The sequence below is a fragment of the Myotis daubentonii genome, chromosome 18 (genome assembly GCF_963259705.1).
Source record: "Myotis daubentonii chromosome 18, mMyoDau2.1, whole genome shotgun sequence".
Classification (NCBI taxonomy): Eukaryota; Metazoa; Chordata; class Mammalia; order Chiroptera; family Vespertilionidae; genus Myotis; species Myotis daubentonii.
Genome location: NC_081857.1, coordinates 30633660 through 30657312, shown reverse-complemented (window position 1 = coordinate 30657312; position 23653 = coordinate 30633660). Strand labels below are relative to the sequence as shown.

The 23653-nt window shown below is 40.8% G+C and overlaps 2 protein-coding genes across 4 annotated transcripts; both read right to left on the bottom strand.

Annotated features, from left to right (window-relative positions):
* Window positions 1-150: 150 nt before the first annotated feature.
* Window positions 151-23604, bottom strand: PRPF3 (pre-mRNA processing factor 3). 3 transcript variants are annotated; one of them, XM_059674806.1, is made up of 16 exons: window positions 23450-23604; window positions 19155-19344; window positions 18419-18549; window positions 16308-16454; window positions 13385-13468; window positions 12925-13145; window positions 11376-11682; window positions 10622-10788; window positions 9583-9662; window positions 8190-8333; window positions 6487-6586; window positions 6201-6314; window positions 5118-5236; window positions 4756-4839; window positions 2956-3017; window positions 151-513 (listed from the first exon to the last, which is right to left on the bottom strand). In XM_059674806.1, exons 2-16 carry the CDS (start codon window positions 19297-19299, stop codon window positions 367-369), a joined length of 2052 nt encoding a protein of 683 aa, XP_059530789.1. In that variant the 5' UTR covers window positions 19300-19344; window positions 23450-23604; the 3' UTR covers window positions 151-366. The 3 variants fall into 3 exon arrangements, with proteins under 3 accessions (XP_059530789.1, XP_059530790.1, XP_059530791.1); XM_059674807.1 differs by lacking the exon at window positions 2956-3017; XM_059674808.1 differs by lacking the exons at window positions 19155-19344; window positions 23450-23604 and adding an exon at window positions 17079-17174 and having other exon boundaries at window positions 18419-18550.
* Window positions 20285-23443, bottom strand: LOC132220981 (large ribosomal subunit protein uL6-like). The gene has a single exon (XM_059674809.1). It carries the CDS (start codon window positions 21050-21052, stop codon window positions 20384-20386), a length of 669 nt encoding a protein of 222 aa, XP_059530792.1. The 5' UTR covers window positions 21053-23443; the 3' UTR covers window positions 20285-20383.
* Window positions 23605-23653: the final 49 nt, after the last annotated feature.

The window sequence follows — 23653 nt, the reverse complement described above, 5'->3', positions numbered from 1 at the left end:
ACACCCATTCATCCTTTCATTCATTCATATATACATAAGCTTCAAGGACAAAATTTTCTTTTTCCACAGCAATTGCTAGGCGTCTGGAGAAAAGATCACCTGAAGACCCAAACTCCAATACCTATGAGTGTATGAAAAATATCATACAAATTTTAAAAATAACTCTTTAATCATATACACATAAGGGGAGTAAAGGGCAGCCCCAGGCTGACAGGGGAAGAGAGCAATGTGTTCTCCCTTTGTCCCAGAGTCAGCGTGGCACCGTTCTGAGATCACACACACAAGTGGGCTGGGTTGGGAAGTAGCATAAGGGAGAGGACTGAAGAGACATGGGCAAGAGGGTGGAGGCAAGGGCTGGCAGTAGTCTCAGTCAGTAGACTCCAACACCGATTCACTTAGCGCAAGGTCCCAGTAGTGTTCAGCCCCATGCTTTTTGAAATGCTCCCGAGCCATGTTCTCTGTAGGGCACTGTTTGAACTTCATGTCCCCAAAGCTCCGGTCTTTGGCTGTACCCTGAGAAAGAGACAAAATTTGTAATAACAACACTGCAATTTCTAGTTTAAATCAGATATTCTTTCATAAAACCTAAACACCTGTGTAGCAATGTGCCTAGCTGAATATGATTTGATGGTAAAAAGAAATTCTAATCTCCACCTCCTTGGCTGTTGCATGAGTTTTCATGAATTTATGCATAAGGGTTTGATGGTCTTTTTTGACTGAGTGGAAAAAGAGGAGTTCTGTGCTCTGGTGCTTGGGTAGAAGAGCAAGTCTGGAAGGACTATGGATGGTGAGATGGGATGAACTTATCTCCCACCAGGCCTCAAAGACTAAATTTGGTCTTTTCAGGACAAAGGTGTTAGAGAACCAGAGGCCAAAAGGACTCTTTTCACAAGACTTAGTGAGACCCTGTGTACAAGAAGGCGGCTTTGGGGCCCAGTGATGAATAATAGAGAGACAAGGGGGAGAGGGAAATGGGAGCCAGGGAGGTGATCTCCAGAGAACTGCAATAGAAAAAGACACTGGGTGGAAGCGCATTCTCACAAAAGGCACCAGTAGCAACAAGTCAGAAAGTGCTACCTCAAGAGACTTCCAGGGAGAAGACTCCAATAAGGAGGCTAGAGCAGAACTTGGCTTGTTTTTGAACCTGAGACACAATTTCTGAGGATACTCAGATAAATGGAAGAGATGAAGAGGCGGGATATTAAATATGCAGGTGGGGACTTATGAGACAAAAACGAAGGATACATGAAAAACAATTAGTAGCAATTACCTATAAAAGAGTGGTCTTAAAGAATCAGGGAATCAAAAGGGAACTATTTCAGTAAGTGCTTTTCTTTGTTGAAATAAAATAGAATTTATTTTATTTTTATTTATTTTTTTAAAATATATTTTAATTGCTTTTTTACAGAGAGGAAGGGAGAGGGACAGACAGAAACATCGATGAGAGAGAAACATCGATCAGCTGCCTCCTGCACACCCCCTACTGGGAATGTGCCTGCAACCAAGGTACATGCACTTGACCGGAATCGAACATGGGACCCTTCAACCCGCAGGCCGATGCTCTATCCACTGAGCCAAACCAGTTAGGGCTAGAATTTATTTTAATAAGCATTCACTGCTTTTGTAGAACATTACTTTTATAATACAGAACTAGTTACTATACATGAGCACATTTAAAAAATTGCCCTAGCTGGTTTGGCTCAGTAGAGTGTTGGCCTGCGGACTGAAGGGTCCCGAATTTGATTCCAGTCAAGGGCACATGCCTGGTTGCGGGCTTGATCCCCATTGTGGGGCTTGCAGGAGGCAGCCAATCGATGATTCTCTCTCATCACTGATGTTTCTATCTTTCTCTCCCTCTCCCTTCTTCTTTGAAATCAATAAAAATATATTAAAAAATAAAAATAAAAAATAGAAGGTACACATGAACTCAATACAGAAGAACAAAACGAAAACAATAATCACAAAGGTAAAAATATTTACAATGTATAAAGTGTATTTTGGAGTGGGAATAAAAGGATTATTGTACTATATCAGGACACGGATAGCTACTGAGAAAAAAACTTTTAATGTTTCCTAGAGAAATAGGATATTTTATGCTTCAAAACAGGAGAACAATGCTTACTTCACAAATTGGTCTGAATAAGCATATTCATTCATTCATTCTTCGGAACTAATACTGCTTCACTAAGATTTCAGGAATGAAAAAACTGTATAATCATAAAAAAGTTCTATTTGAAGAGTGATTTAGTTATAATGAACAAAGTACAATTACACAAATAATCTAATTAGGTTCTCAAACAAACAAAAAAATACCTGACAATAGGGAGGGGAAAATTACATTTACATAAAACAGTATTGGATGTTAAACATGCCTCACCCAGTTGCACAGCTAATAAGTAGTACTGCCCAGATTCCCCAACTTCTATGACTATGAAATAGCTCAACTGAGAATTTGTGATCTTGCCACTGGTTTTCCATACTCTTTTCCAGATGGCAGATACTAACATGATCTTCAATTTAACTAAAATATAATAAGTTAGAATTTGCTACCAAACATTTAACAATAAATTCCCTCCCCCACCCCCAAAAAATCAAGAAACCCAAATTACTTAAGTGATTAGTCATTACTTAATTTTACCATTCCATCACTCCATTTGAATAGTACAAACAATCAAGAATTAAAGTTCTGCTTCAGTGTTTAATAAAGAATCACCTTGCCCTGACCGGTTTGGCTCAGTGGATAGAGCGTCAGCCTGCGGACTCAAGGGTCCCAGGTTCTATTCTGGTCAAGGGCATGTATCTTGGTTGCGGGCACATCCCCAGTAGGGAGTGTGCAGGAGGCAGCTGATTGATGTTTCTCTCTCATCGATGTTTCTAACTCTCTCTCCCTCTCCCTTCCCCTCTGTAAAAAATCAATAAAATATATTAAATTAAAAAAAGAAAAGAATCACCTACCTCCCAGACTAGTACACATTTGTTGGTTTTCTTCACAGCTTCCTCATCGGATTCCTCATCATCTGGAAAAGACAATATAGCTAAGTCTTGCTCTAGATATAGACTAGAGACCAAAAATTAGGTTCTAAACAAACAATGTTCAAATCTACCCAAGTTATTTTAAATATTGTCACCCTTTACCATGAATTGGGATCAAATGTCTTCTGTTTCTCTTTACCCCAAATTAGACTGAAAGCTTTAAATAGGCAGAAAAATCAGTTAATTCAACAAACATTTATTGAGCACCTACTATGTGTCAAGAGTTGTGCCAGATACTGGGAATAAGTAGATAAATAAAACGAGCAATTAAAAATAAAAACTTGTCATGAGCACTTTGAGAGCCAGGCTTTATATACCAACATAAGAGTCCATTCTCAAGGAGGTTTTAGTCTAATGGAGGAGGAGGGCAGATATATCAAACAAAAATAGGAACACTTACGAAACAAAAATATAGGTCAATTATAGTAAAAATTATACTTTGTGCCCTGCCACCGTGGCTCAGTGGTTGAGCATTGACCTATGAACCAGGTCACGGTTCAATTCCCTGTCAGGGCACATGCCCAGGTTGCAGGCTTGGTCCCCAGTAGGGGACGTGCAGGAGGCAGCAGACCCATGATTCTCTCTCATCATTGATGTTTCTCTCTCCCACTCCCTCTCTGAAACCAATAAAACTATATTAAAAAAAAAAAAAAACTTTGTAAGGTTAAAAAATACTTTAAGACCAAAATGTTAGGTAAAATAAAGTAAAAAACTAAGGCTCTCTGTATATGTTAAATGCCAACCAAAGTTTTCAAAGAAAATAATGAATACTGATGGAAGAATGGTGGCCAAGAGGATTTCAAATATACATATTTGATAAGATAAAGTTGGGCAAAAGAATGAAAAGTACATTTTCTTGAACAAAGCAGGAAGCTTTTTTGATCTGAAAATCTTTTTTGTTTTTGCCTTCAACCCCTTACAAATTTTTTTATCAAAAAATAATATAGCCCTGGCTGGGTGGCTCAGTTGGTTGGAGCATTGTCCCGTATACCAAAAGGTTTCAGGTTTGATTCCTGGTCAGGACACGTAGGGAGGCAACTGATCGTTTCTCTTTCACATCAATGTTTCTCTCTCAAATTAAAAACACGCACACAAACAACACAGACAAGGCCCTGGCTGGGGAGCTTAGTAGGTTAGAGCATCATTCAAGGTTACAGGTTTGATCCCCTGTCAGGGCACATACAAGAATCAACCAATGAATGCATAAATAAATGGAACAACAAATTGATGTTTTTTTCTCTCTCTCTCCCTCCACCCCTTAAAAAAAATAAATAAGTAAAAATTAAAAAACAGCCCTGGCCATGTGGCTCAGTCAGTTGAGCATGGTCCTACACACCAAAAGGTTGTGGGTTTGATTCCCGGTCAGGGCACATGCCTAAATGTTGGTTCAATCCCAAACAGGAGCAACCAATGGATGTTTCTCCCTCTCTCTAAAATCGATAAAAACATCCTCAAGTGAGGATTTAAAATAAAGGATAAAATAGACAATGCACACATGGCAGGGAAACTGGTAGAAAGAGGGAAAAGCCTTAATGGATAGGCAGAATAACTAACACTCATGCACATGACCATGTATGAATGTCTAGCATATTCATAGTCCAAATGGGTCTTTCTAAAATTCCTGAACATTACCCAGTGTTAGCAAGAACGTCAGGAGGGGAATTGATGAGTGGACACAATACCATCCCAACTCCCACTTAATCCCCTCTAACCCCCATTCACCATCTCCCTTTGTGTTAGATGTCTGTTCATCCCACTTTATCCGATGCAGCATAAGACGCTTAAATTTCTTCTGGGACTTTGGGCCTGGAAACAGAAAAGAATTTTGCCAAAATTGTGGAAGATGGTGGTGTAGAAAATAACCTCTGAGCTCATTCAATGCTGACATTAATGTGGTAGCTGAAGCAATCCCGGGAATCATATCTTAGGGCCTTTTACTCCAATAAACACAAAGCAGAGGCCCAGGATATTACACCCGGGTATGGTTCTAAAATAGTATCTTTTTCTCCTTTCTCCCGCCATGCTAATCACTGCAAGGCACAGGGTTGCCTGGGGACAATCTCCCTCAATTTTTTCAGACTCACCCCCTTCCACTACTACCACGTTGACATCCTTGTGCAGTACCACCACCCCTGTCAGGTACAGTTGCCCAGCATTGGCCTCAATCTTGAACTTCTTGGCTGGGTTGCTCAAATTTCGAACTCTGGAGAAGGGAAAGTTTAGTTATGGCTTTCATTTTAGCATCGGTAGCTGCCTGAATGGAATGGCAAATAAAAAGATGAATCCAAAATGATTTTCTGTCTAAAAACAAAGGTCTTTGGAGTAAGCAAATACTAGTATACTAATGCTTAAAAGGTAGAACTGATGAGTCTAGACATATTTCTATGTCTATACTGTCTTATACTTCTCCAAAGTCTAGCACTCCACCGTAAAACAAATAACAGGTAATCAAAATTTACTCTAGATGCTTAGAATGTAGTTACAATGCTATCCATAAAAAATTTCTAGGATACATGAAAAACTGTTAGTAGCAATTATCTACAATGAGTGGTCCTAAGGGATAGAGAATAGGAAGGGGACTTCCCCTTAAGTGCCCTTCTGTATTGTTAGAATTTTTTTTCTAATCTGAACAAGGATTCACTACTTTTATAATAAATATATCACTTTTATAATAACTAGTTACTAAAACATTAAAAAAATAGAAGACACACAGGTACTCAACGTAAGAGAATAAAAACATTAAATCAACACAAAGGTAAAAAGTATTTACACTGTATAAAGTGCATTTTGGAGTGGGAATATCGGTAAAAGGTTACTGCAATACATCAGGATAAGGATATAGTTACTGAAGAAACTTTTAATGCTTCCTGGAGAAATAGGGTATTTTATGCTTCAAAAATCATAGATGATCTTTAGTTCACATCTTAGCCTGAACAAATGTACTCACTCATTCATTCTTCAGAAATATTACTGGTCCACTAAGAAGCCTCAGACACAGAAGAGTAAGCCTTTAACCGTCACCATTGTAAAAGGTTTACCAACTCCTCCTTACACTAAGGTCATTTAAGGAGTAGGGGCTGATGTTAGGTATGCTTTTAGACCACAGTGATTCTGCCTCAAGGACTTGGAAATGTTCTAAGGGAAAGGCGGCCAGTTTGAACACCTACCTATATACAGATATGTGTACCCCCTGTGAAATGTCTTCTTTAAGCTTTTTAATTTTCTTGACCTTTCTCTGTTCTGCTGTAAGTTTTCGGGCAGCGTTGGCCTCTTCATGCGCTCTGTCGTGACAGGAAGGACATCCACAAGTGAGAAAGGCATTGAAGATCAGAGGCAGGGCTGAGGGAAAGAGAGAGCAACGGAGGACTCTCCCCTCCCTTCAAATGTGGATCCCCCAGAAAAGTTTGGGAAAAATACCTGCCCTGGGTTTCCACCCAATCCCATGGCACTTACTTCTGTCTTTTTGCCATCTGAGCTCTGACATGGGCTTCTACCTTCGTGGGGTCTTGAACAGCTTCTGTTCCTAATACTCGCATCAAATTAGAAATTCTCACTGCAGTGGAGAGAGGACAGAAATCAATCTCCCAAATCGCGTCTCCGGCTGGGATAACCTATCCTCTCTTCTCTACCAATTCATATTGTTTACATATTTCAGATCTGCTGAAAACTCACTTCTTCTAGGAACTCCTACCTTGAAAAGACCATATAATTAACTCAGTATCTGTGGATGTTCACACAGTTAATCTAAATAGTTGGCATGCATTAAATTTATAAAAGACGCCGAAACCAGTTTGGCTCAGTGGATAGAGCGTTGGCCTGCGGACTGAGGGGTCCCGGGTTCGATTCCGGTCAAGGGCATGTGCCTGGGTTGCGGGCATTTCCCCAGTGGGGGATGTGCAGGAGGCAGCTGATCAATGTTTCTCTCTCATTGATGTTTCTGGCTCTCTATCTCTCTCCCTTCCTCTCTGTAAAAAATCAATAAAATATATTAAAAAAAAATTTATAAAAGACAAGGAACTTAATTTTTTAAAATGTCCTTATTTTTTTATTTTTATTATTATTCTTTTTAAAGAAACTTTAAAAAGCCGAAACTGGTTTGGCTCAGTGGCTAGAGCGTTGGCCTGCGGACTGAAAGGTCCCAGGTTCGATTCCGGTCAAGGGCATGTACCTGGGTTGCGGGCACATCCCCAGTAGGAGATGTGCAGGAGGCAGCTGATCGATGTTTCTCTCTCATCGATGTTTCTAACTCTCTATCTCTCTCCCTTCCTCTCTGTAAAAAATCAATAAAATATATTTAAAAAAAAAAAAGAAACTTTAAAAATTTTTAATTAATTTTTTTAGAGAGAGAGGGAAGTGAGAGCGAGAGGGAGAGAGTAACATCCATTTGCTGATCTACTTATTTATACGTTCTTTGGTTGATTTCTGTGTATGTCCTGACAGGGAATCGAACCAGAAACCTTGGCTTATCAGGACAACACTACCAACTGAGCTACCCAGCCAGGGCTATTGTTTTCTTTTTTTAATTGAATTTACTGGGGTTACACTGGTCAATAAAATTACATAGGTTTCGCCTGGCCAGTGTGGCCCAGTGTGGCTCAGTGGTAAAGTGTCGATCTATGAACTAGGAGGTCACAGTTCGATTCCTGGTCAGGGCATATGCCCAGGTTGTGGGCTCAATCCCCAGTGTGGGGAGTGCAGGAAGCAGCCGATCAATGATTCTCTCTCATCATTTATGTTTCTGTCTCACTGTCCCTCTCTCCCTTCTTCTCTGAAATCAATAAAAAATATTTTAAAAAATTACAGAGGTTTCAAGTGTACAATCCTACAATACGTTATCTGCACATTGTGTTGTGCACTCACCATCCAAAGTTTAGTCTCCTTCCATCAACTCTTATCCCTCATTTACTCTCTTTCACCTTGGGACCTTAATTTCTTTGGTATTTTCACTCTGATAACAGCATTTAGTGAAAGATCCTATATACATAACAGTGCTCACTCAAAATCTATCTGAATAAGGAAAGATGACAGAAAATTTGGAAAAGGAAGAAGAACCAATAAATGATTCTCAGGAACAGAATACAGAGAGATGCTAAAGTTCCTCTAGAATTGCAGAGATCAACATGCCACCCTTTCATCCCTGCTTTTAAAAAATGTACCTTTGGGTTCTGGAGGAGGCATCAGGCCCAGCCTGACTTTCTCTTGTAGCTCCTTCTGTGCTTCCCTCCTTGTTTGCCTTCGAAGTTTCTTCTGTTCCTTCTTGGTAAGATATACTCCCAGAGTAACTGGTGTGTCATTGTCGACTGTTAATCAGAAAAATGAATGTACTAAAGCAATAAGCGTATTAGAGGGACATTGGTGTTATATCAATCACATTAAAAGAATCTTTAGTTTACCCCTAGACGGTTTTGCTCAGTGGATAGAGCACTGGCTCGTAGACTGAAGGGTCCCAGGTTTAATTCCAGTCAAGGGCATATACCTCAGTTGCAGGCTCAATTCCCAATCAGTGTGCATGCCGGAGGCAACCAATCGATGTGAGAGACACATCAATGTTTCTCTCTGTCTCTCCTCGTCCCTTCCACTCTCTCTAAAAATCAATGGGAAAATGCCCTTAAGTAAGGATTAAAACAAAAAAAACAAACAAACCAGAATCTTTAATTGTTTTGGTTATTTTTAGGTAATAAGGTTTTATTTTTAGACTCTGATTAAATAAAATTCAATATTATACCTTGTATTAGAACTCAAGATCTCAATGTATTTTTCTGAAGTTACTGGAGATACTAATATTGGCAAGCAAATTTACTAATTGAGGTATTATTTCCTCTGTTCATCTCAAACCTGATAAAAACATTAAAGTGTTTTATAATCCACATAACTCTTTTTTGTTGTTAATCCTCACTTTAGGATATTTTTTCCGTTGACTTTTAGAGAAAGTGGAAGGGGGTGGGGGGACAGAGAGAGAAAAGGAAACATCAATGTGAAGGAGACACATCGATTGGTGGCCTCCCACATGTGTCCCCACTGGGGCCTGGGATCAAACCTATAATCCAGGAATGTGCCCTTGACCGGGGAATTGAATCCACAACCCTGCAGTTCACGGGCTGATGCCCTAGCCACTGAGAAAACTGGCCAGGGCTGTGCTAACAAACCTTTGCTACAATAATGATAAAGAGAGAGAAAGGCTAAAGACAAAAATTGAAGGACAGATATTTAGAGTTGGTGTACAAGACTGGAGTTGGGAGTCAACACTATGGCAAAAGCCCAACTTGTAATATACATCAGTGAGGTCCTCTTGACATTAGGCCTCAGTGCTCTAAAGCTGCATTAATACTGTAGCTACTAGCCACATGTACCATCTAAATGTAAATCAATTAAAATTGAATAAAATTAAAAATTCAATCCCTGCTATATTAGTGCAACTCAGTTTTTCAAGTGCTCAATAGTCACATGTGGACAGCGGCTACTATACAGATAGAAAACATGTCCATTGTCACATAAAGTTCTATTGGTTAGTACTTCTTTAGAGTCTTGACTGAGTAATCCATATATTACCTGGAGGGTTGAGCTGGGCTGGATGTTCAACAAGATTTGTGATTCCAAAATAATCTTCTCTCTTGGGATTTTGCTCTGTACTAAAATTGGAGGAAGAAGGGAAAACACGATATGTGGGTAGAGATGATTCCGAGAGGGGGAGTCTCAGAAACACAATGAAAAAATCCACTCTCTATAATAGCACTCAAGCACTTTTTAGTATTTGCATATCTATAATATGTAATTACATTACACATCATTTTCAAGATGAGAAAACTGGGTCCCACTACGGTTGGATGCACTCTCCACACCAGTTATTCTCGACCTTTTTTCTACTCTAACACCCTGATAGATACCACATTCTCTCATTAGTAACATTAATTAGTAACATTAATTGGTTGACAAAGAAAGGGTAGGAAAGGCTGAAATACAGTTTCCTAAAGCCATGTATCAGGATGATGAAGCAGATATAATTAATGCTCTCCAAATGTTTCTTTTTAAACATTTTTATTTTTTAAATTAAATTTATTGGGGTGACATTGGTTAATAAGATTCTATAGGTTTCAAGTGTATATCTCCCTGACACACAATCTGCATACAGCATTGTGTGCCCCCCACCCCCCCGCATCCAGTCAAATCACCCTGTTACTATCTATTTGGATCCCTTGACCCTTTTCCAAATGTTTCTTATATGCTTTATTTACCATTCTCTCTCCCATCAACTAAGAATCCTTGCTCTATTCTAGAACTGGATCTTTAAGAAACATAAACACCTATTATAAGTAACAAAAAATATAAGAAACAAGCATGCTAAAAACAAATAGCAATATATAACAAAAGCAAATAATTTATAGATCTGCTCTTTTAGATTGTTTGTGCCCATTTCTCCTACATTAACCAAAAAAACAAACAAAAATAACTCATACAACATATTCTTTTTAAGTATATGAGCTTGTGTACAGTTACCTATTTCTCTTGGATTTTAAATGTTTACTTAATGCATAAGTATCATCTCTCCCATTAAAACTCTAGTCTTATTAAAAGGAACTAACGAACTCACAGGTCAAAGCCATTGGGGATGATATAAGAATCCCACCACTCAATTTCAGGAATATCTCCTTCCTTTAACTCCTTCTTAGGAGCAATGAGAGCCAGCCTAGTTGAAGTATGGATGCCTGTTTTTCGAGCTGCTTGTGAGATCTCTGCCTGCAGCTTTTCCAGTTGAGCCTAAGGACAAGATAAACCAAGAAAGGAAGATAAAACATGGAGTGGTAGAATCCCAAATTTTAAAACACTCCCCTGTTAAACTCTTTACACTTACTGTCACTAGTTCATAATTTCTGAAAGCTTAGAAAAAAGAGCTGTCCTGCTTTATTTTATCCTTTACTTAATACATCTCACCCTCATCACTACTTTCACCCAATGTGTGCCTGCAGCAAATGTGCAGAAACTGGATGTTATGAAAACTTCATTCTGAGAAGATAAAAACAAGGCAAAAGTCATTGAATATACAGTCAATTCAACTCTCCAAGTGTGTGGATTGTCTTCAGTAAATTTTAACACCAGGATAGCTTTCCTCAATCACTCAAAGGGTTTTCTGGATTGTCTCCCTCCACTGTTATTTGGATGTGGAGAATTTCCAACTCAATTTTATTTCCACCTAAACAGAATATAATTAGGAAGACAAATCAGCTAAAAATCCAATTGCCTAAAACACAGAGAAATGAGTTGACAGTATTTTAAGACTCTATTCAATGTCCTTTGTCGCCTCCCTAACTTCTTTGGAGTTCTAGGTTATATTCTTATCCAGATACCTTTGTCCGTAACCGCTGGGCAATCTTCTCAAATTTGCCCTTGTCATGGAATTTAAAAGTGCGTCTCTGCCGCTGGGAAGGGGCAATTGAAACTCGGGGGTCAAAAAAGGTATTGGATTCCATGTCTTCTGATGGCTTTTCTTTAAGCTGTTGCTTGAATTGTTCCCTCTTCACCGCACGAATATTGGCCTTCAGAGTAGGCATTCGGTGTGTCAGCTCTATCTCCTTGCCTGTTGCATCTACAGTGCGACCTTGCTCATCGAGAATCAGTGGTGTAGGTTTAGTTTGATCTTTTAATTCAACTTTCCTGAAAAATAGCCCACACAGAAATAAATTGCATATGGAACAATAAGGCAAACAAAAAGCAAACAGAAAATAAAACAAATCAAAACCCAACAAACACAACCAGGTTACCCAATTCTAGGGAACGTAAACCCCTAAGTGAGTAATATCTTGATTGAAAACACCAAACTGGTTATTTGACTATAAAGTACAATCGATGTTGGACTTGGACTTGCAACATGCATTAGCCAATTGAATGTATGTGGAAGGAACTATGTGTGTTAGTTCTAAGCCAAGGTCTTAAGAGATATCTCACTCTCACGCACTACTGTGATCCATCACAGGAAGAACTTGGAAGCCACTGACACAGAAGATTGAGGAAATGCATAGAATAGACTTGAACCAAAACTCACAGCTTGGAGCCAAGTCTAGCAGAGCCAAAGATGACTTGCACACTTGTGAGCAAGAAAATAAATGTTTGCCCTAATCGGTTTGGCTCAGTGGATAGAGCGTCAGCCTGCAGACTCAAAGGTCCCAGATTCGATTCCGGTCAAGGGCATGTACCTTGGTTGCGGGCACATCCCCAGTGGGGAGTGTGCAGGAGGCAGCTGAATCGATGTTTCTCTCTCACTGAAGTTTCTAACTCTCTATCCCTCTCCCTTCCTCTCTGTAAAAAATCAGTAAAATATATTTAAAAGAAAGAAAAGAAATGTTTACTGTTGTAATGCACTGAGATTTCAAGGTTTCTTAGAAAGAAAAATTGACTAATATACTTTGCATGTTGACTTTCAAAAAAAAAAAGTACAATTAGATTAAACAAACTGATAGATTACACTGATATAAATTTGCAATCCTATCTTTCTTTACTCCTGAATTCTTGGGTTAGTAAGGGATGCCACACCAATCGTAGATGCTAAAGATGAAGTTTATCATCTTTACCCAGTTGTAGAGAACACTCAGATATGGTCTCACCTAATGTGGTTTATTGGATAGAGCTGAGTTAGGAACCAGGAGACCTGATTCTATTTCTAGCTTCAATATTAGATGAATAATCTTAACCTCAGTCCTACCAATTATAGAAATATTATAAACTCTGCAACAGGGAAGCCAAAAGAATAAATTCAACTGGTATTTCCTGAGTTTATGTAAGAAATATGTAACTGTGAGAAATAATTTAGGTTCCTTGGAAGAAGAGGATTAATGACATTCAAAGGCATTTATTGCTTCTCAAGCTTCAGAAACAGGGTTCCATGAAATAGATACTCACGGGGGAGCAATGCCCATGGCATGAAGATTGGCCAGGCCCACCATATTGGCATTGCCAATGAGCCCTGGCTTCAGTGCCAGCTGGGCTTGGATGCGGGCTTGTAGTTCAGCTGCTTTCCTTGCCTTCTCAATGGCATCATTCATGAAAGTGGCGGCCTGGGAGGGCTGAATAGTGTTGCCAATTGGAAGTCGCTCTGGTTGAGAGGAAGAAGGAGTCTTTGGCTGTGAGATGGGTAAAAAGAAGTCAGAATTAGATGGATTAGGCAGGCAGGCAGGTAGGTGGGTGAGCGCCCATGCACACACGTGCACACACACACACACACACACACACACACACACTCACGCACACCCAGTGGTAGACTGGAGTGAAACATGCAGGCACTTCTGGACTCTCATTTGAATGGATGGCAAGAAATTCTGTGTTAAAGATTCTTCTTTTCAGAGTAATCTGGGTATAATACCTGAGGTGTAGGGGGGCTGATGAAACTCAGTTGTTTTTTCCTCTCCTCGATTTGACGTGTTGCTGCCTCCATCATCTGTTTGATCTGCTCTCGGGAATAGGGGAGAGTTGAAAAGCTGTTAATGACTCTTTTTTATTTCTCCCATACAAGTTCCTAAATCCAAAGGGCTTTCAGGTCTAGAGGCTTAACATTTTTTGAATGACTACATCACATTCTGCTAGAAAATTTAGTATAGATGAATCTACATAGCTAAGCACTAAAATTTTTCAACCTATCTTCCCAAGGCAGGACTGGTATGTTAGGTAGTAACATAGCTTGATGACTAAGACTTTGGAGTCAGAGAAACCTCAGTTTGAATCTTAACTCTGCCACTTAATGCTGTGTGACCTTGGACATGGTATTTCATCCCTAAACCTCCAAGTGTCTAAAAGGGGTAAAAACAGTAACACATACCTTACCAGAGCTATTGTGAGCATTTAAATAACATATGCAAACTCAGAACTTCTATTCCTAGAATAGAAATCATCATGCTTTTTTTTTTTTTAAATCAGGTTATAGGTCCCTGAATTACTTGTTTGGGTAACCAGAAATGACAATACAAAGACCTGCTTCATAGTCACTGTAAACTCCTTGAGGACACAATCAAATGAACTCTTCTTAAATTTTCCAAGAGCTGGTTTCAAGGGGCTCCAAGATATATATATATATAATTTTATATATATATATAAAATTTTATTGATTTATATTCAGAGAGAGAAGGGTGGGGCAAGGGGACTGGGGAGGGGGGGGGGAGAGAGAAACATTGACTTGTTGTTCCACTTATTTATGCATTCATCCGTTGCTTCTTTTTTTTTTTTTTTTTTTTTTTTTTTAAATATATATATATTTTATTGATTTTTTACAGAGAGGAAGGGAGAGAGATAGAGAGTTAGAAACATCGATGAGAGAGAAACATCGATCAGCCGCCTCCTGCACATCTCCCACTGGGGGTGTGCCCGCAACCCAGGTACATGCCCTTGACCGGAATCGAACCTGGGACCTTTCAGTCCGCAGGCCGACGCTCTATCCACTGAGCCAAACCGGTTCCGGCCATCCGTTGCTTCTTATATGTGCCCTGACAGGAGATCAAACCTGCAACCTTGGAGTATTGGAACAACATTCTAACCAACTCAGCTACCTGGCCAGGGCACTCCAAGATATTTTTAAAATTTTTTTTTTTTAAATATATTTTATTGATTTTTTACAGAGAGGAAGGGAGAGAGATAGAGAGTTAGAAACATCGATGAGAGAGAAACATCGATCAGCTGCCTCCTGCACATCTCCTACTGGGGATATGCCCGCAACCCAGGTACATGCCCTTGACCGGAATCGAACCCGGGACCCTTCAGTCCGCAGGCCGACGCTCTATCCACTGAGCCAAACCGGTTTCGGCAATTTTTAAAATTTATTTATTTATTTATTTTATTGCTTAAAGTATTACAAATGCCCCCCCCCCCTTTAAATTTATTTTTAACATTTTTTGTTATTAATCCTTACCGGAGGACATCCCCCCCCCCAACCCCCATTGATTTTTAGATAAGGTGGAAAGGAGGGGGAGAGACCGAGAGAGAAAAAAACATCAATGTGAGGAGACATATTGATTGGTTGCCTCTGCACACACCATGACCGGGCTGGGGATTGAGCCTACAACCAAGGTACGTGCTTTTGACTGGAACTGAACTCAAGACCCTTCAGTCTTCGGCCAACACTCTAACCACTGAGAAAACTGGCTAAGGCAACTTTTTTTATATATTTTTTTTTATTGATTTCAGAGAGGAAGGTAGAGGGAGAGAGATAGAAACATTAATGATGAGAATCATTGATTGGCTGCCTCCTGCACACCCCCCACTAGGGATCAAGCCTGCAACCTGGGCTGTGCCCTTGACTGGAATTGAACCCGAGACCCTCCAAGTTCGCAGGCCAATGCTCTAGCCACTGAGCCAAACTAGCCAGGGCAACACATTTTTTTTCTTGAGTAGGTAATATATTTACATAGTTCAAAATGTAAAAAGTACAAAAGCTTATATTGTGAATTCTTCCACCTCATTCTCTACTAAAAAACATCATTATCAGTTTCATTCCTTTCAGAAATATCATATAAGCAAACCTATTTACCCAATAGAATATATCCATATATATTTCCTCCCAAGAAATTTTAACTGGTGTAAGAAACAGTTACTGCTTATGAGGTATCAAAATTGTCTAGCAGTGACCATTAAAAAAAACAAACCAGGTAATTCCTATTAAAAACATTAAAAGTCAACTTGAAACTATTTAAGTGGATTATACCTTCTCTGAATTGTTTTTGGAAATTCTCTTCTGCCATCAAGCTGAATTCTGATTATCTCAATAATTTTCTCAATGACCCAATGAGGTAGATACCTGGGTAAATGACATTATGTAACACACCTTGCCTGCCACATAATAGGTGCTCAGTAAATGCCTTTCATTAACCTTCAACTGAAATACTCCTGGTTAATCCAAGGAATGATGAAACATAAAACAGGAAATGAAAGTCCCCAGTACTAAACACTAATGCACATCGAGGCCACAGTAAATCTGGATCCACATATCTCTTGCTTCTCCAACTCACAAAATGACTGTTTCCAGCTCTTTTTTTTTTTTAAACCTTTACCCGAGGAGTGAGGATATTTTTGCCATTGATTTTTAGGGAGTAGAAAGGAGGGGAGAGAGAGAAACATCAACATGAGAGAGACACATCGATTGGTTGCCTCCTGCAGGAGTCCAAACTGGGGCCAGGTATTGAACCTGCAACCGAGGTACATGCCCTTGCCCAGGAACCAAACCAAGACACTGTTTCTCGGGCCAACGCTCTAACCGTTGAGCAAACCGGCCAGGGGTGTTTCCATTTCTTAATACTAACCTGGAGCTTAGTCAGCATGCCAGGGCTCTCTGAAGGAGGCCCAGGGATCACTTCTGGCTCCTCTTCTACCTCCTCAAAACGGGGTATCCGTCGCTTCTTTACTCCTGATGATTCCTTGGAGATCTCAGAGTCATCACCAAACACTTCCTAAGGGAACCCAAGATGAAAGAAGAGTTGTATCCCTGCCCATGGGAGAAGAGAAGAATCATCCTAGTTCCTATCAACATTTTGTAGCATTTCCCAGAGTCTTCTAGACCCTCCACCAAATGGACCATCTCACCCAACTTCATCATTCACCCACTCCAGTCAAGCAAATTTCATCCCCATGTCCTTATCAACATGCCCATCTCAAGGTCTTTGCAAATGCTACTGCCCATATGTGTAATGATCTCCCTCAACTTTCCCACAACCCCTGTTCCAATTCCTGCCTAAAACTCACCTCCTCCAGGAAGTTTTCCTCATTAATAATCTCATCCCATACTGATCAAACTGTTGTTTCGCCTTCTCTTAGCACTGAATAGCTTGGTTTATACTAGGTAAAATTACATTCTGCTTGCCCAGTGTTACATCTTTCAATGTTAGTACTTTCTCCCAACTAGAATCTAAGCTCTTCCAGGACAGGGGCTTTCTCTTTCTTCTTCAGTACTCCCCAATAACACTTTGTTCTTATCAAACAATGGGAACTCATTGTTGACTAGCTTGCAAGGTGAATTTAACAGGACCAAGAATGGCCAACTGGAAGGGACAATGGGAAAAAGCAAATGTACACACCGGTGGTAGGCTTTGGGTGACATCCCCTCTTCACTAGGAGGGCTCGTGTTTTGCAAGGACATATCCTCGGCCAGGGGTGAGCGCTTCCTGGAACTCCTACAGTTCAAGAAAAAGGACTCTCCCATAATATATTGTGTGGGGTTGGGACGTGAATGGACCAAAAAGGGACCCATATCCCAGGGCTATCTAGATACCTCCTTCAAGAAACCGTTTTTTATTAATCCCACCTAAGCACTTATACAGCAGCATGCCCTATCATAACTAATGTTCACTCTACAGATCTGTGTACACTGTACATCAAGCATTCCCCTTTAAAGATAAAATTCAACAAAAGTCTACAGTCAACCCTAAAATTTACATGAAATTGCTACTCATATTTTATAATTTGTGATTATTTTGTTGTGCTTCCCCGACCCTCAACCCTTAAATAGCAAATTCCTTTAAGGCAAGGACTAGCTCTTATCCCGCTGATCACCCTCCAATACCCTAAACACAAAGAGTGCATGAATGTTTGTTTCTCTTAGTTCCATAGCCTGGCCAGGGACCAAGCAGACATTGCTTATTCCCCTTTTGTGCCTCAGGAAAATAGGATAGCCAAAGTATCAAAAGCACTTTGGAAGGTTTGATAGAAGTCACAGAAAGATTTTTTTTTAAAGAGACAGAGAGCAAAGATATATAGAGATCAGCTACTTGATACTGCAAGTATTCAAAGAGGCCATGACCAATCAGCAACCACAGAATAAAAAGTGAAGGAGGTAAGGGAGTAATGATGGTCCCATTAAGTACTCTACTCATGGGGCCAGATGGCTAGTAAGATGCTATACAGAAAAATGGCAGGCTCTCCAGACAAATAATAAATAGTAACTGTTGTTAGGTATTCCATCTGTAAGTCCATTGCAGAGAAACCTCTAAAAAGGAGCAACAATAAGGTCTACACTCAGGTAGCAGTGGAATCACATTCTGAAGCAATCTATTAGGCATCAAGCAAATCGAAGCATAAAATCTTAGATCAATCAATTTTTAGGTAGTAGTAAAGGTGGGGGGAGGGGGAGAAAGAAACATAGGGAAACATGAGAACCAAAATCCCTAACTGTATATGAAAATAGGACAAATTTATCAATTGTTTCCTTGGAATATTTCAACCCATGAACTTAGGTAGTTCATTACCATAGACGGTGATAATACAGGTTAACCCCCTCTGCTTTCAGCTCTAAGTAAGTACCTCTCTTGAATATTAGGTATTCTAATAGTGGATCTCAAAGTGTGAGCCAGGTAAGCTCAGCAACTTTGTTACCATTCAAAACACTCCCGAGTTCATCAGATAGTTAACTGTTACCTACCTTTAGCTCTCGTTTTCTGCTCCTGTCACTGCTAGACTTGGAATGTCTAGAGCTTCGGCCTTCCTCTACAGCCTCAAACAGTTTGTCCACAAATCGGAGAGTAGAATCATCAAGAAAAGGTTTCAGATGGTCTAAAAGGGAAAAAAAAGAGGTGGTAGGGTTAAAAAGGTAAGAGTACTTTAGTCTAATACTAGGCATATAACAGACACCAACACTGGAAATTTATCCCTGAGGGAGGTAAATCTTTTAAGTTCTTTGTAGGATTCCCATAAATCCTCTTAACACTGAGTAACTTCGCCCTATGAGGTAAAAACACAGTTATAATTCTTCAGAGTAGGAGGTAGCATAGCCAGAGCAAACTATTTAAGTTGAGCATCAAACTTTAGATGAAAAAAATCTCCCTAACTCTTCCCCAAATAGCAGAGACGATCATTAACAAAATCTACCTCCCTCAACTTTTTCATAACAACTTCTATATATTTAGATGATGTATCCACCTCCCTTTAATATATTTCTTAAGTAAGTTTAACTTAGGTAACTCAGGACAGTGGTCAAGGGACGTCAGTCTGAGATTCAAAATGTCACAAAAATAAGAAATAAGAGAAAAAGCAAAATCAGTTGAGATATTTTCATTATAATGCAAGAAAAAAAAATGTAGCCTGATCCTCTTGGGAAAGTTCAAAGCAGTCTTTGGGGTCATCTCAGGGTCAGTCATAAGATTCAGAAAGGTACATACCAGCTGCCTTCTTCTTGTCCATGCCCTTCCCCACGCAGTTCAGTGCTGCTGTGACGACTGTGGGCTCCGAGAAGCCCAGTACCCTCTTCACTGTCTTCTCTATCCATGGTTTTAGCTCATCCAGCTCCCTCTTCGACAGCGCCATTCTTCAGGAAAAGGAGGCTGGCTCAAACGGAGTTCTATACAGCACCTAAAAAGAAATCAGGAAAGTCTTAGAGGATAGGAAAAGACCAAAGTGATTCCAGGCAATGGTTAGTAGATCATTATGCTTAGGCAGTTCCTCCACTTCATTTCAAGCCAAATACTTTACCTAAAACGCATACTTCATAGCAAAAAGAACTCCATCCTGTTTGATTTTTAACCCTAACTCAGTTATCAGTGGGTCAATGAAATTTGTGGAATAAACCAACCAACCCTGGGAATAATCTAGTCTGAAGAATGAGTTCTAGCCCTGGCTGGTATGGCTCAATTGGTTGGATGTCCTCCTGGCATGGAAAGGTTGCCATTTCAATTCCCGGTCAGGGCACACGCCTGGGTTGTGGGCTCAATCCCCGCTTGGGTGCATGCAGGAGGCAGCTGATAGATGTTTTCTCTCTCTCTCTTCCCCTCTCTCAAAAAAATCCAAAAAGATAGAGTTCTAGCTTCTTTTTTGATCCTGTCATATCAACAAGGACTTGTTTTATAACATGAAAACAAGATTGAAAAAAGCCCACCCAGAGTTTATCTTTTCTACTTCTAAGCAGGCATTCCTTAGCTTAGTGGTTCTCAACCTGTGGGTCGCGACCCCTTTGGGGGTTGAATAACCCTTTCACAGGAGTCGCCTAAGACCATCGGAAAACACATATATAATTACATGTTGTTTTTGTGATTAATCACTATGCTTTAATTATGTTCAATTTGTGACAATGAAATTGGGGGTCACCACAACATGAAGAACTGTATTAAAGGGTCGTGGCATTAGGAAGGTTGAGAACCACTGCCTTAGCTCAACCCAGACCTATAGATTCCCTTTCTTTTAAGGGTTGCAAGAAAGGGAGGGCTTATCCAGGTCAGTTTATCCTATATTTTTATTTTTTTTTTTCAGTTTATCCTATATTAAAGCTCATAATCCTTAAGACTATTTGGTCACATTTCTTTTTTTTTTTTTATTGTACATCTTTATAATTTCACAAACAACTGTGACAAATCATTCGGCATCTCGGTGCTTCTTTATCTGGATAACTTAGATCTTATTCATCAGCCTGCTGAACTGTTCCTTTTTCAAAAACATAGATACCATCCAAAAATTTTCTGATATCCTTGTTTTTAGCTATTGTGGCTTGCTGAATCAAAGCAGCTGAATCTGATACAAGTTCAATGTCATTTCCTTTAAGAATCAACTCATCTGTCGGGGCTTGAGATACTGAACAAGTAATGCCTGACCTCATCCGAACTCTACGGATGTATTTTTCACCCAAGAAATTTCTAATTTCAACAAGAGAACCATTCTCCTGAATAACGACGTTGATGGGGAAGTGAGTGTAACGAAAGCCCAGTGTAACACCCTTGACCATGTTCTGTACATGACGGCAGGTAGTGCGAACTGTGGCCAATTCCTTTCTAGTCCCCCACCACTTGTCAACCCAGAGCCTCTTCTTTTTCTTTCCAAGGAGACTGAGCTCTACATTGATTTGATTGAATTCCCTCCACAGGGTGCCTCTGGGGCCCTTCACAATAACTGTATGTCCCTTCAGAGTGATGTCCACAGTCTGACTGCTGAGAATGGTCTTCATCCTCACAGCAGATGCGGCAAAGAGCTGGTCACATTTCTTTGAACTCACATTCATCCCAGTGAGAATTCTATATCCAGATAATTTTCTCTCATGTCCTAGCGCAAGCATGTCAAACTCGCAGGCCATATGTGGTCTACAACAAATATTTCTGTAGCCCAGCCAATATAACGGTATGTAAGAAACTTTTTAATAAAAATGTTATAACTTAATTTTTACAATATCCTGTTATACATAATAACGAACTACAATGTTCGCTAATGACTGATTACTATAATCGTGTTGCATTCATTCCCTTTACGCGCCTCACGCGCAGGCGCACCACTTCTCTCCATTAATACTAGCAGCGAATATTTGAACAGCCAACTGCCACATCATTAGTCTTGGACTGACTTGTTTGGTGTGCGCAACAGGAAATATTTTGCTTTCGGAGAACAAGAAAAATAGGTTTATTTGTGTTACGCTTATTAATTTGTGCAGTTATTCAGTGTCTGGTAAGTTAATGTTTAAGAAAAAATATTAATTTTTATTAAAATGTTCTATTATTTTATGTTAATGATTACTCCTTTATTTCAGCCTTTTGTATTCAGCATGTCTCTATCGAAATAAACCTATGTTTCTATGAAAATTGAAGCTTTTGTGTTTTTGCGGCCCACATCAACTTCAACCTTCTTTATTTGGCCCATGTTAGCCTTTGAGTTTGACATGCTTGTTCTACAGGGTCTCTGTCAGTTGACTTGATAAGAGTAAATCCCTCAACTCAGAAAGGAATACCCTCATTTGGATGTTCTAGCTTTTTGCTCTTTTCACCTTTATTCTCCTACTATTTAGCTTAGTAGAGAAAACACTATCATAAAGGACTCTCTACAACAAATCCTTGTTACTTAATGCAAGCTGGTATAATTCTTAAACATTATTCATGTTTCCATTCTGATCTCCTACCTAAATCTCAACTCAAAACTCATGAGCCTGGCCGGGGTGGCTCAGTGGTCGAGCATCGACCTATGAGCCAGGTCAGGTTCCATTCCCCATCAGGGCATATGCCCTGGTTGCAGGCTCAATGCCCAGTAGGGGCGTGCAGGAGGCGCAGCTCATCAGTGATTCTCTCTCATCACTGATGTTTCCATCTCCCTCTCCCTTCCTTCTCTCTCTAAAAATTAAAAAACATATATTTAAAAAACAACTCATGAGCATAGAGAACATTTTATGTCCCTGACTTCCTCCATAAGGCCTAGAAGTCAGTAACTGCACTGACCTCGATTTCCAAGCTAACCTCCCAGCAGTGCAACCTATCAAGGTCTAACCTAGGAATCAATCTTTCAAGATGTTTTAAGGTATCTTTTCTCCTAAAAGATCATCTGACTAACTTATACTTTCTTGGCAGGTTTATCCTCTTTAAGATCCGTTGTTAAACAGTTGTATTTAATTTTGGTATCACCGTAAGCAGCTAGTAGATTAAAATCATGAAACTAGGAGTGAAAAAGATTTTATGCCTCAGTGACACATTACAGAAACAGTTCTCTCTTCACCCATCACGAAATAGAAGTATAACCTACCAATCTCTACATATTAAGTGTGTGAGTGTGTCCTGCTCAAAAGCAGCACATCCTGATACCAGAGTGAAGAAAAGAGCTCACCATGGACAACACCAAGCCTCTACGAGTTAGCAGCCTTCGGGCAAGTGAGTCCCTCTAGGCCTCAGTTTACCCATTTACAAAATGAGGACAACGGCCATACCTACACTGCACTTAATCCGTTCAATAAATACGTACGGTGTAACTACCAAGTGCCAAGCAATACGCTGGGTGCTGAGGATATGTACACCAGTGAACAGACCAGCGAAGAATGCTCGCCTTAAGAGTGGTATAGTCCAGCCAAGCGGAATCACAGGCGAGAGGGTGCACGCAGCGTGGAAACAACCCCACAGCGGCGAAGGAGGTACCGCTCATCCGATGCAAGGTGTGCCCAAGCGCTAGAAACAGCTGTATCCAAGTCCATGTAAGATGACGTGCACACGGAACAGGCAGTGGGCAAAAATCAAAGTCTCACACAGTAACTAGCTTTGTCGCTGATCAAACGTTGAACAATAACCGAGTGGGGCGGGGGGTGGGGGGTGTCTGCTACGAGGAGGAAGGAGAGGAAGGCGGAATGATGTCTGAATGAGCGGGGAGCAGAACCCAGTCTTCGGAAGGACTTCCTCACGCCGGGCTCTTCTTCACCACAACCCAAGCCACCACCCCCCCCCAGCCCTATCCTTCCCTTCCTGCTCCCTCCTCCCTCCGGCGGGTCCCGGGCCCCCCTTGTTCTACCCGAACTCCCCATTTCTGAGCTAGTCTCCCAGCCAGTCTCCTTCCCGCCCCCGCCCTTTCAACAATCTCCTTCTCAGCCGTCCTCCCACAGCGCCTGGTGCTCCTTCGGCTGCCTGCCCGCGGAGCCTGCCCGCTGCGGTCCTCCTCCGGGACGGAGCCCCGGCCCCCGGCGCTCGGGCGGGAGGACACCCCCTCTGGGCCCGGGGCCACTACTCACCTCACAAACTTCAGCCCCTGAGACGGAGCCCGAACGTTACACCGGAACCGGAAACCCTCCGACTGCCCGACGTTCTGCCGTCGCTACCGCCACCGGGGCCTCCACGCCGCGGTCCTCCAACACGTGACGGGGGAGGGCCGGGCCCGCCACTCGCGCAGCCGCAGTACCCACCTTCCCGGCGGCGGGGCGCACGCGCAGTGGAGC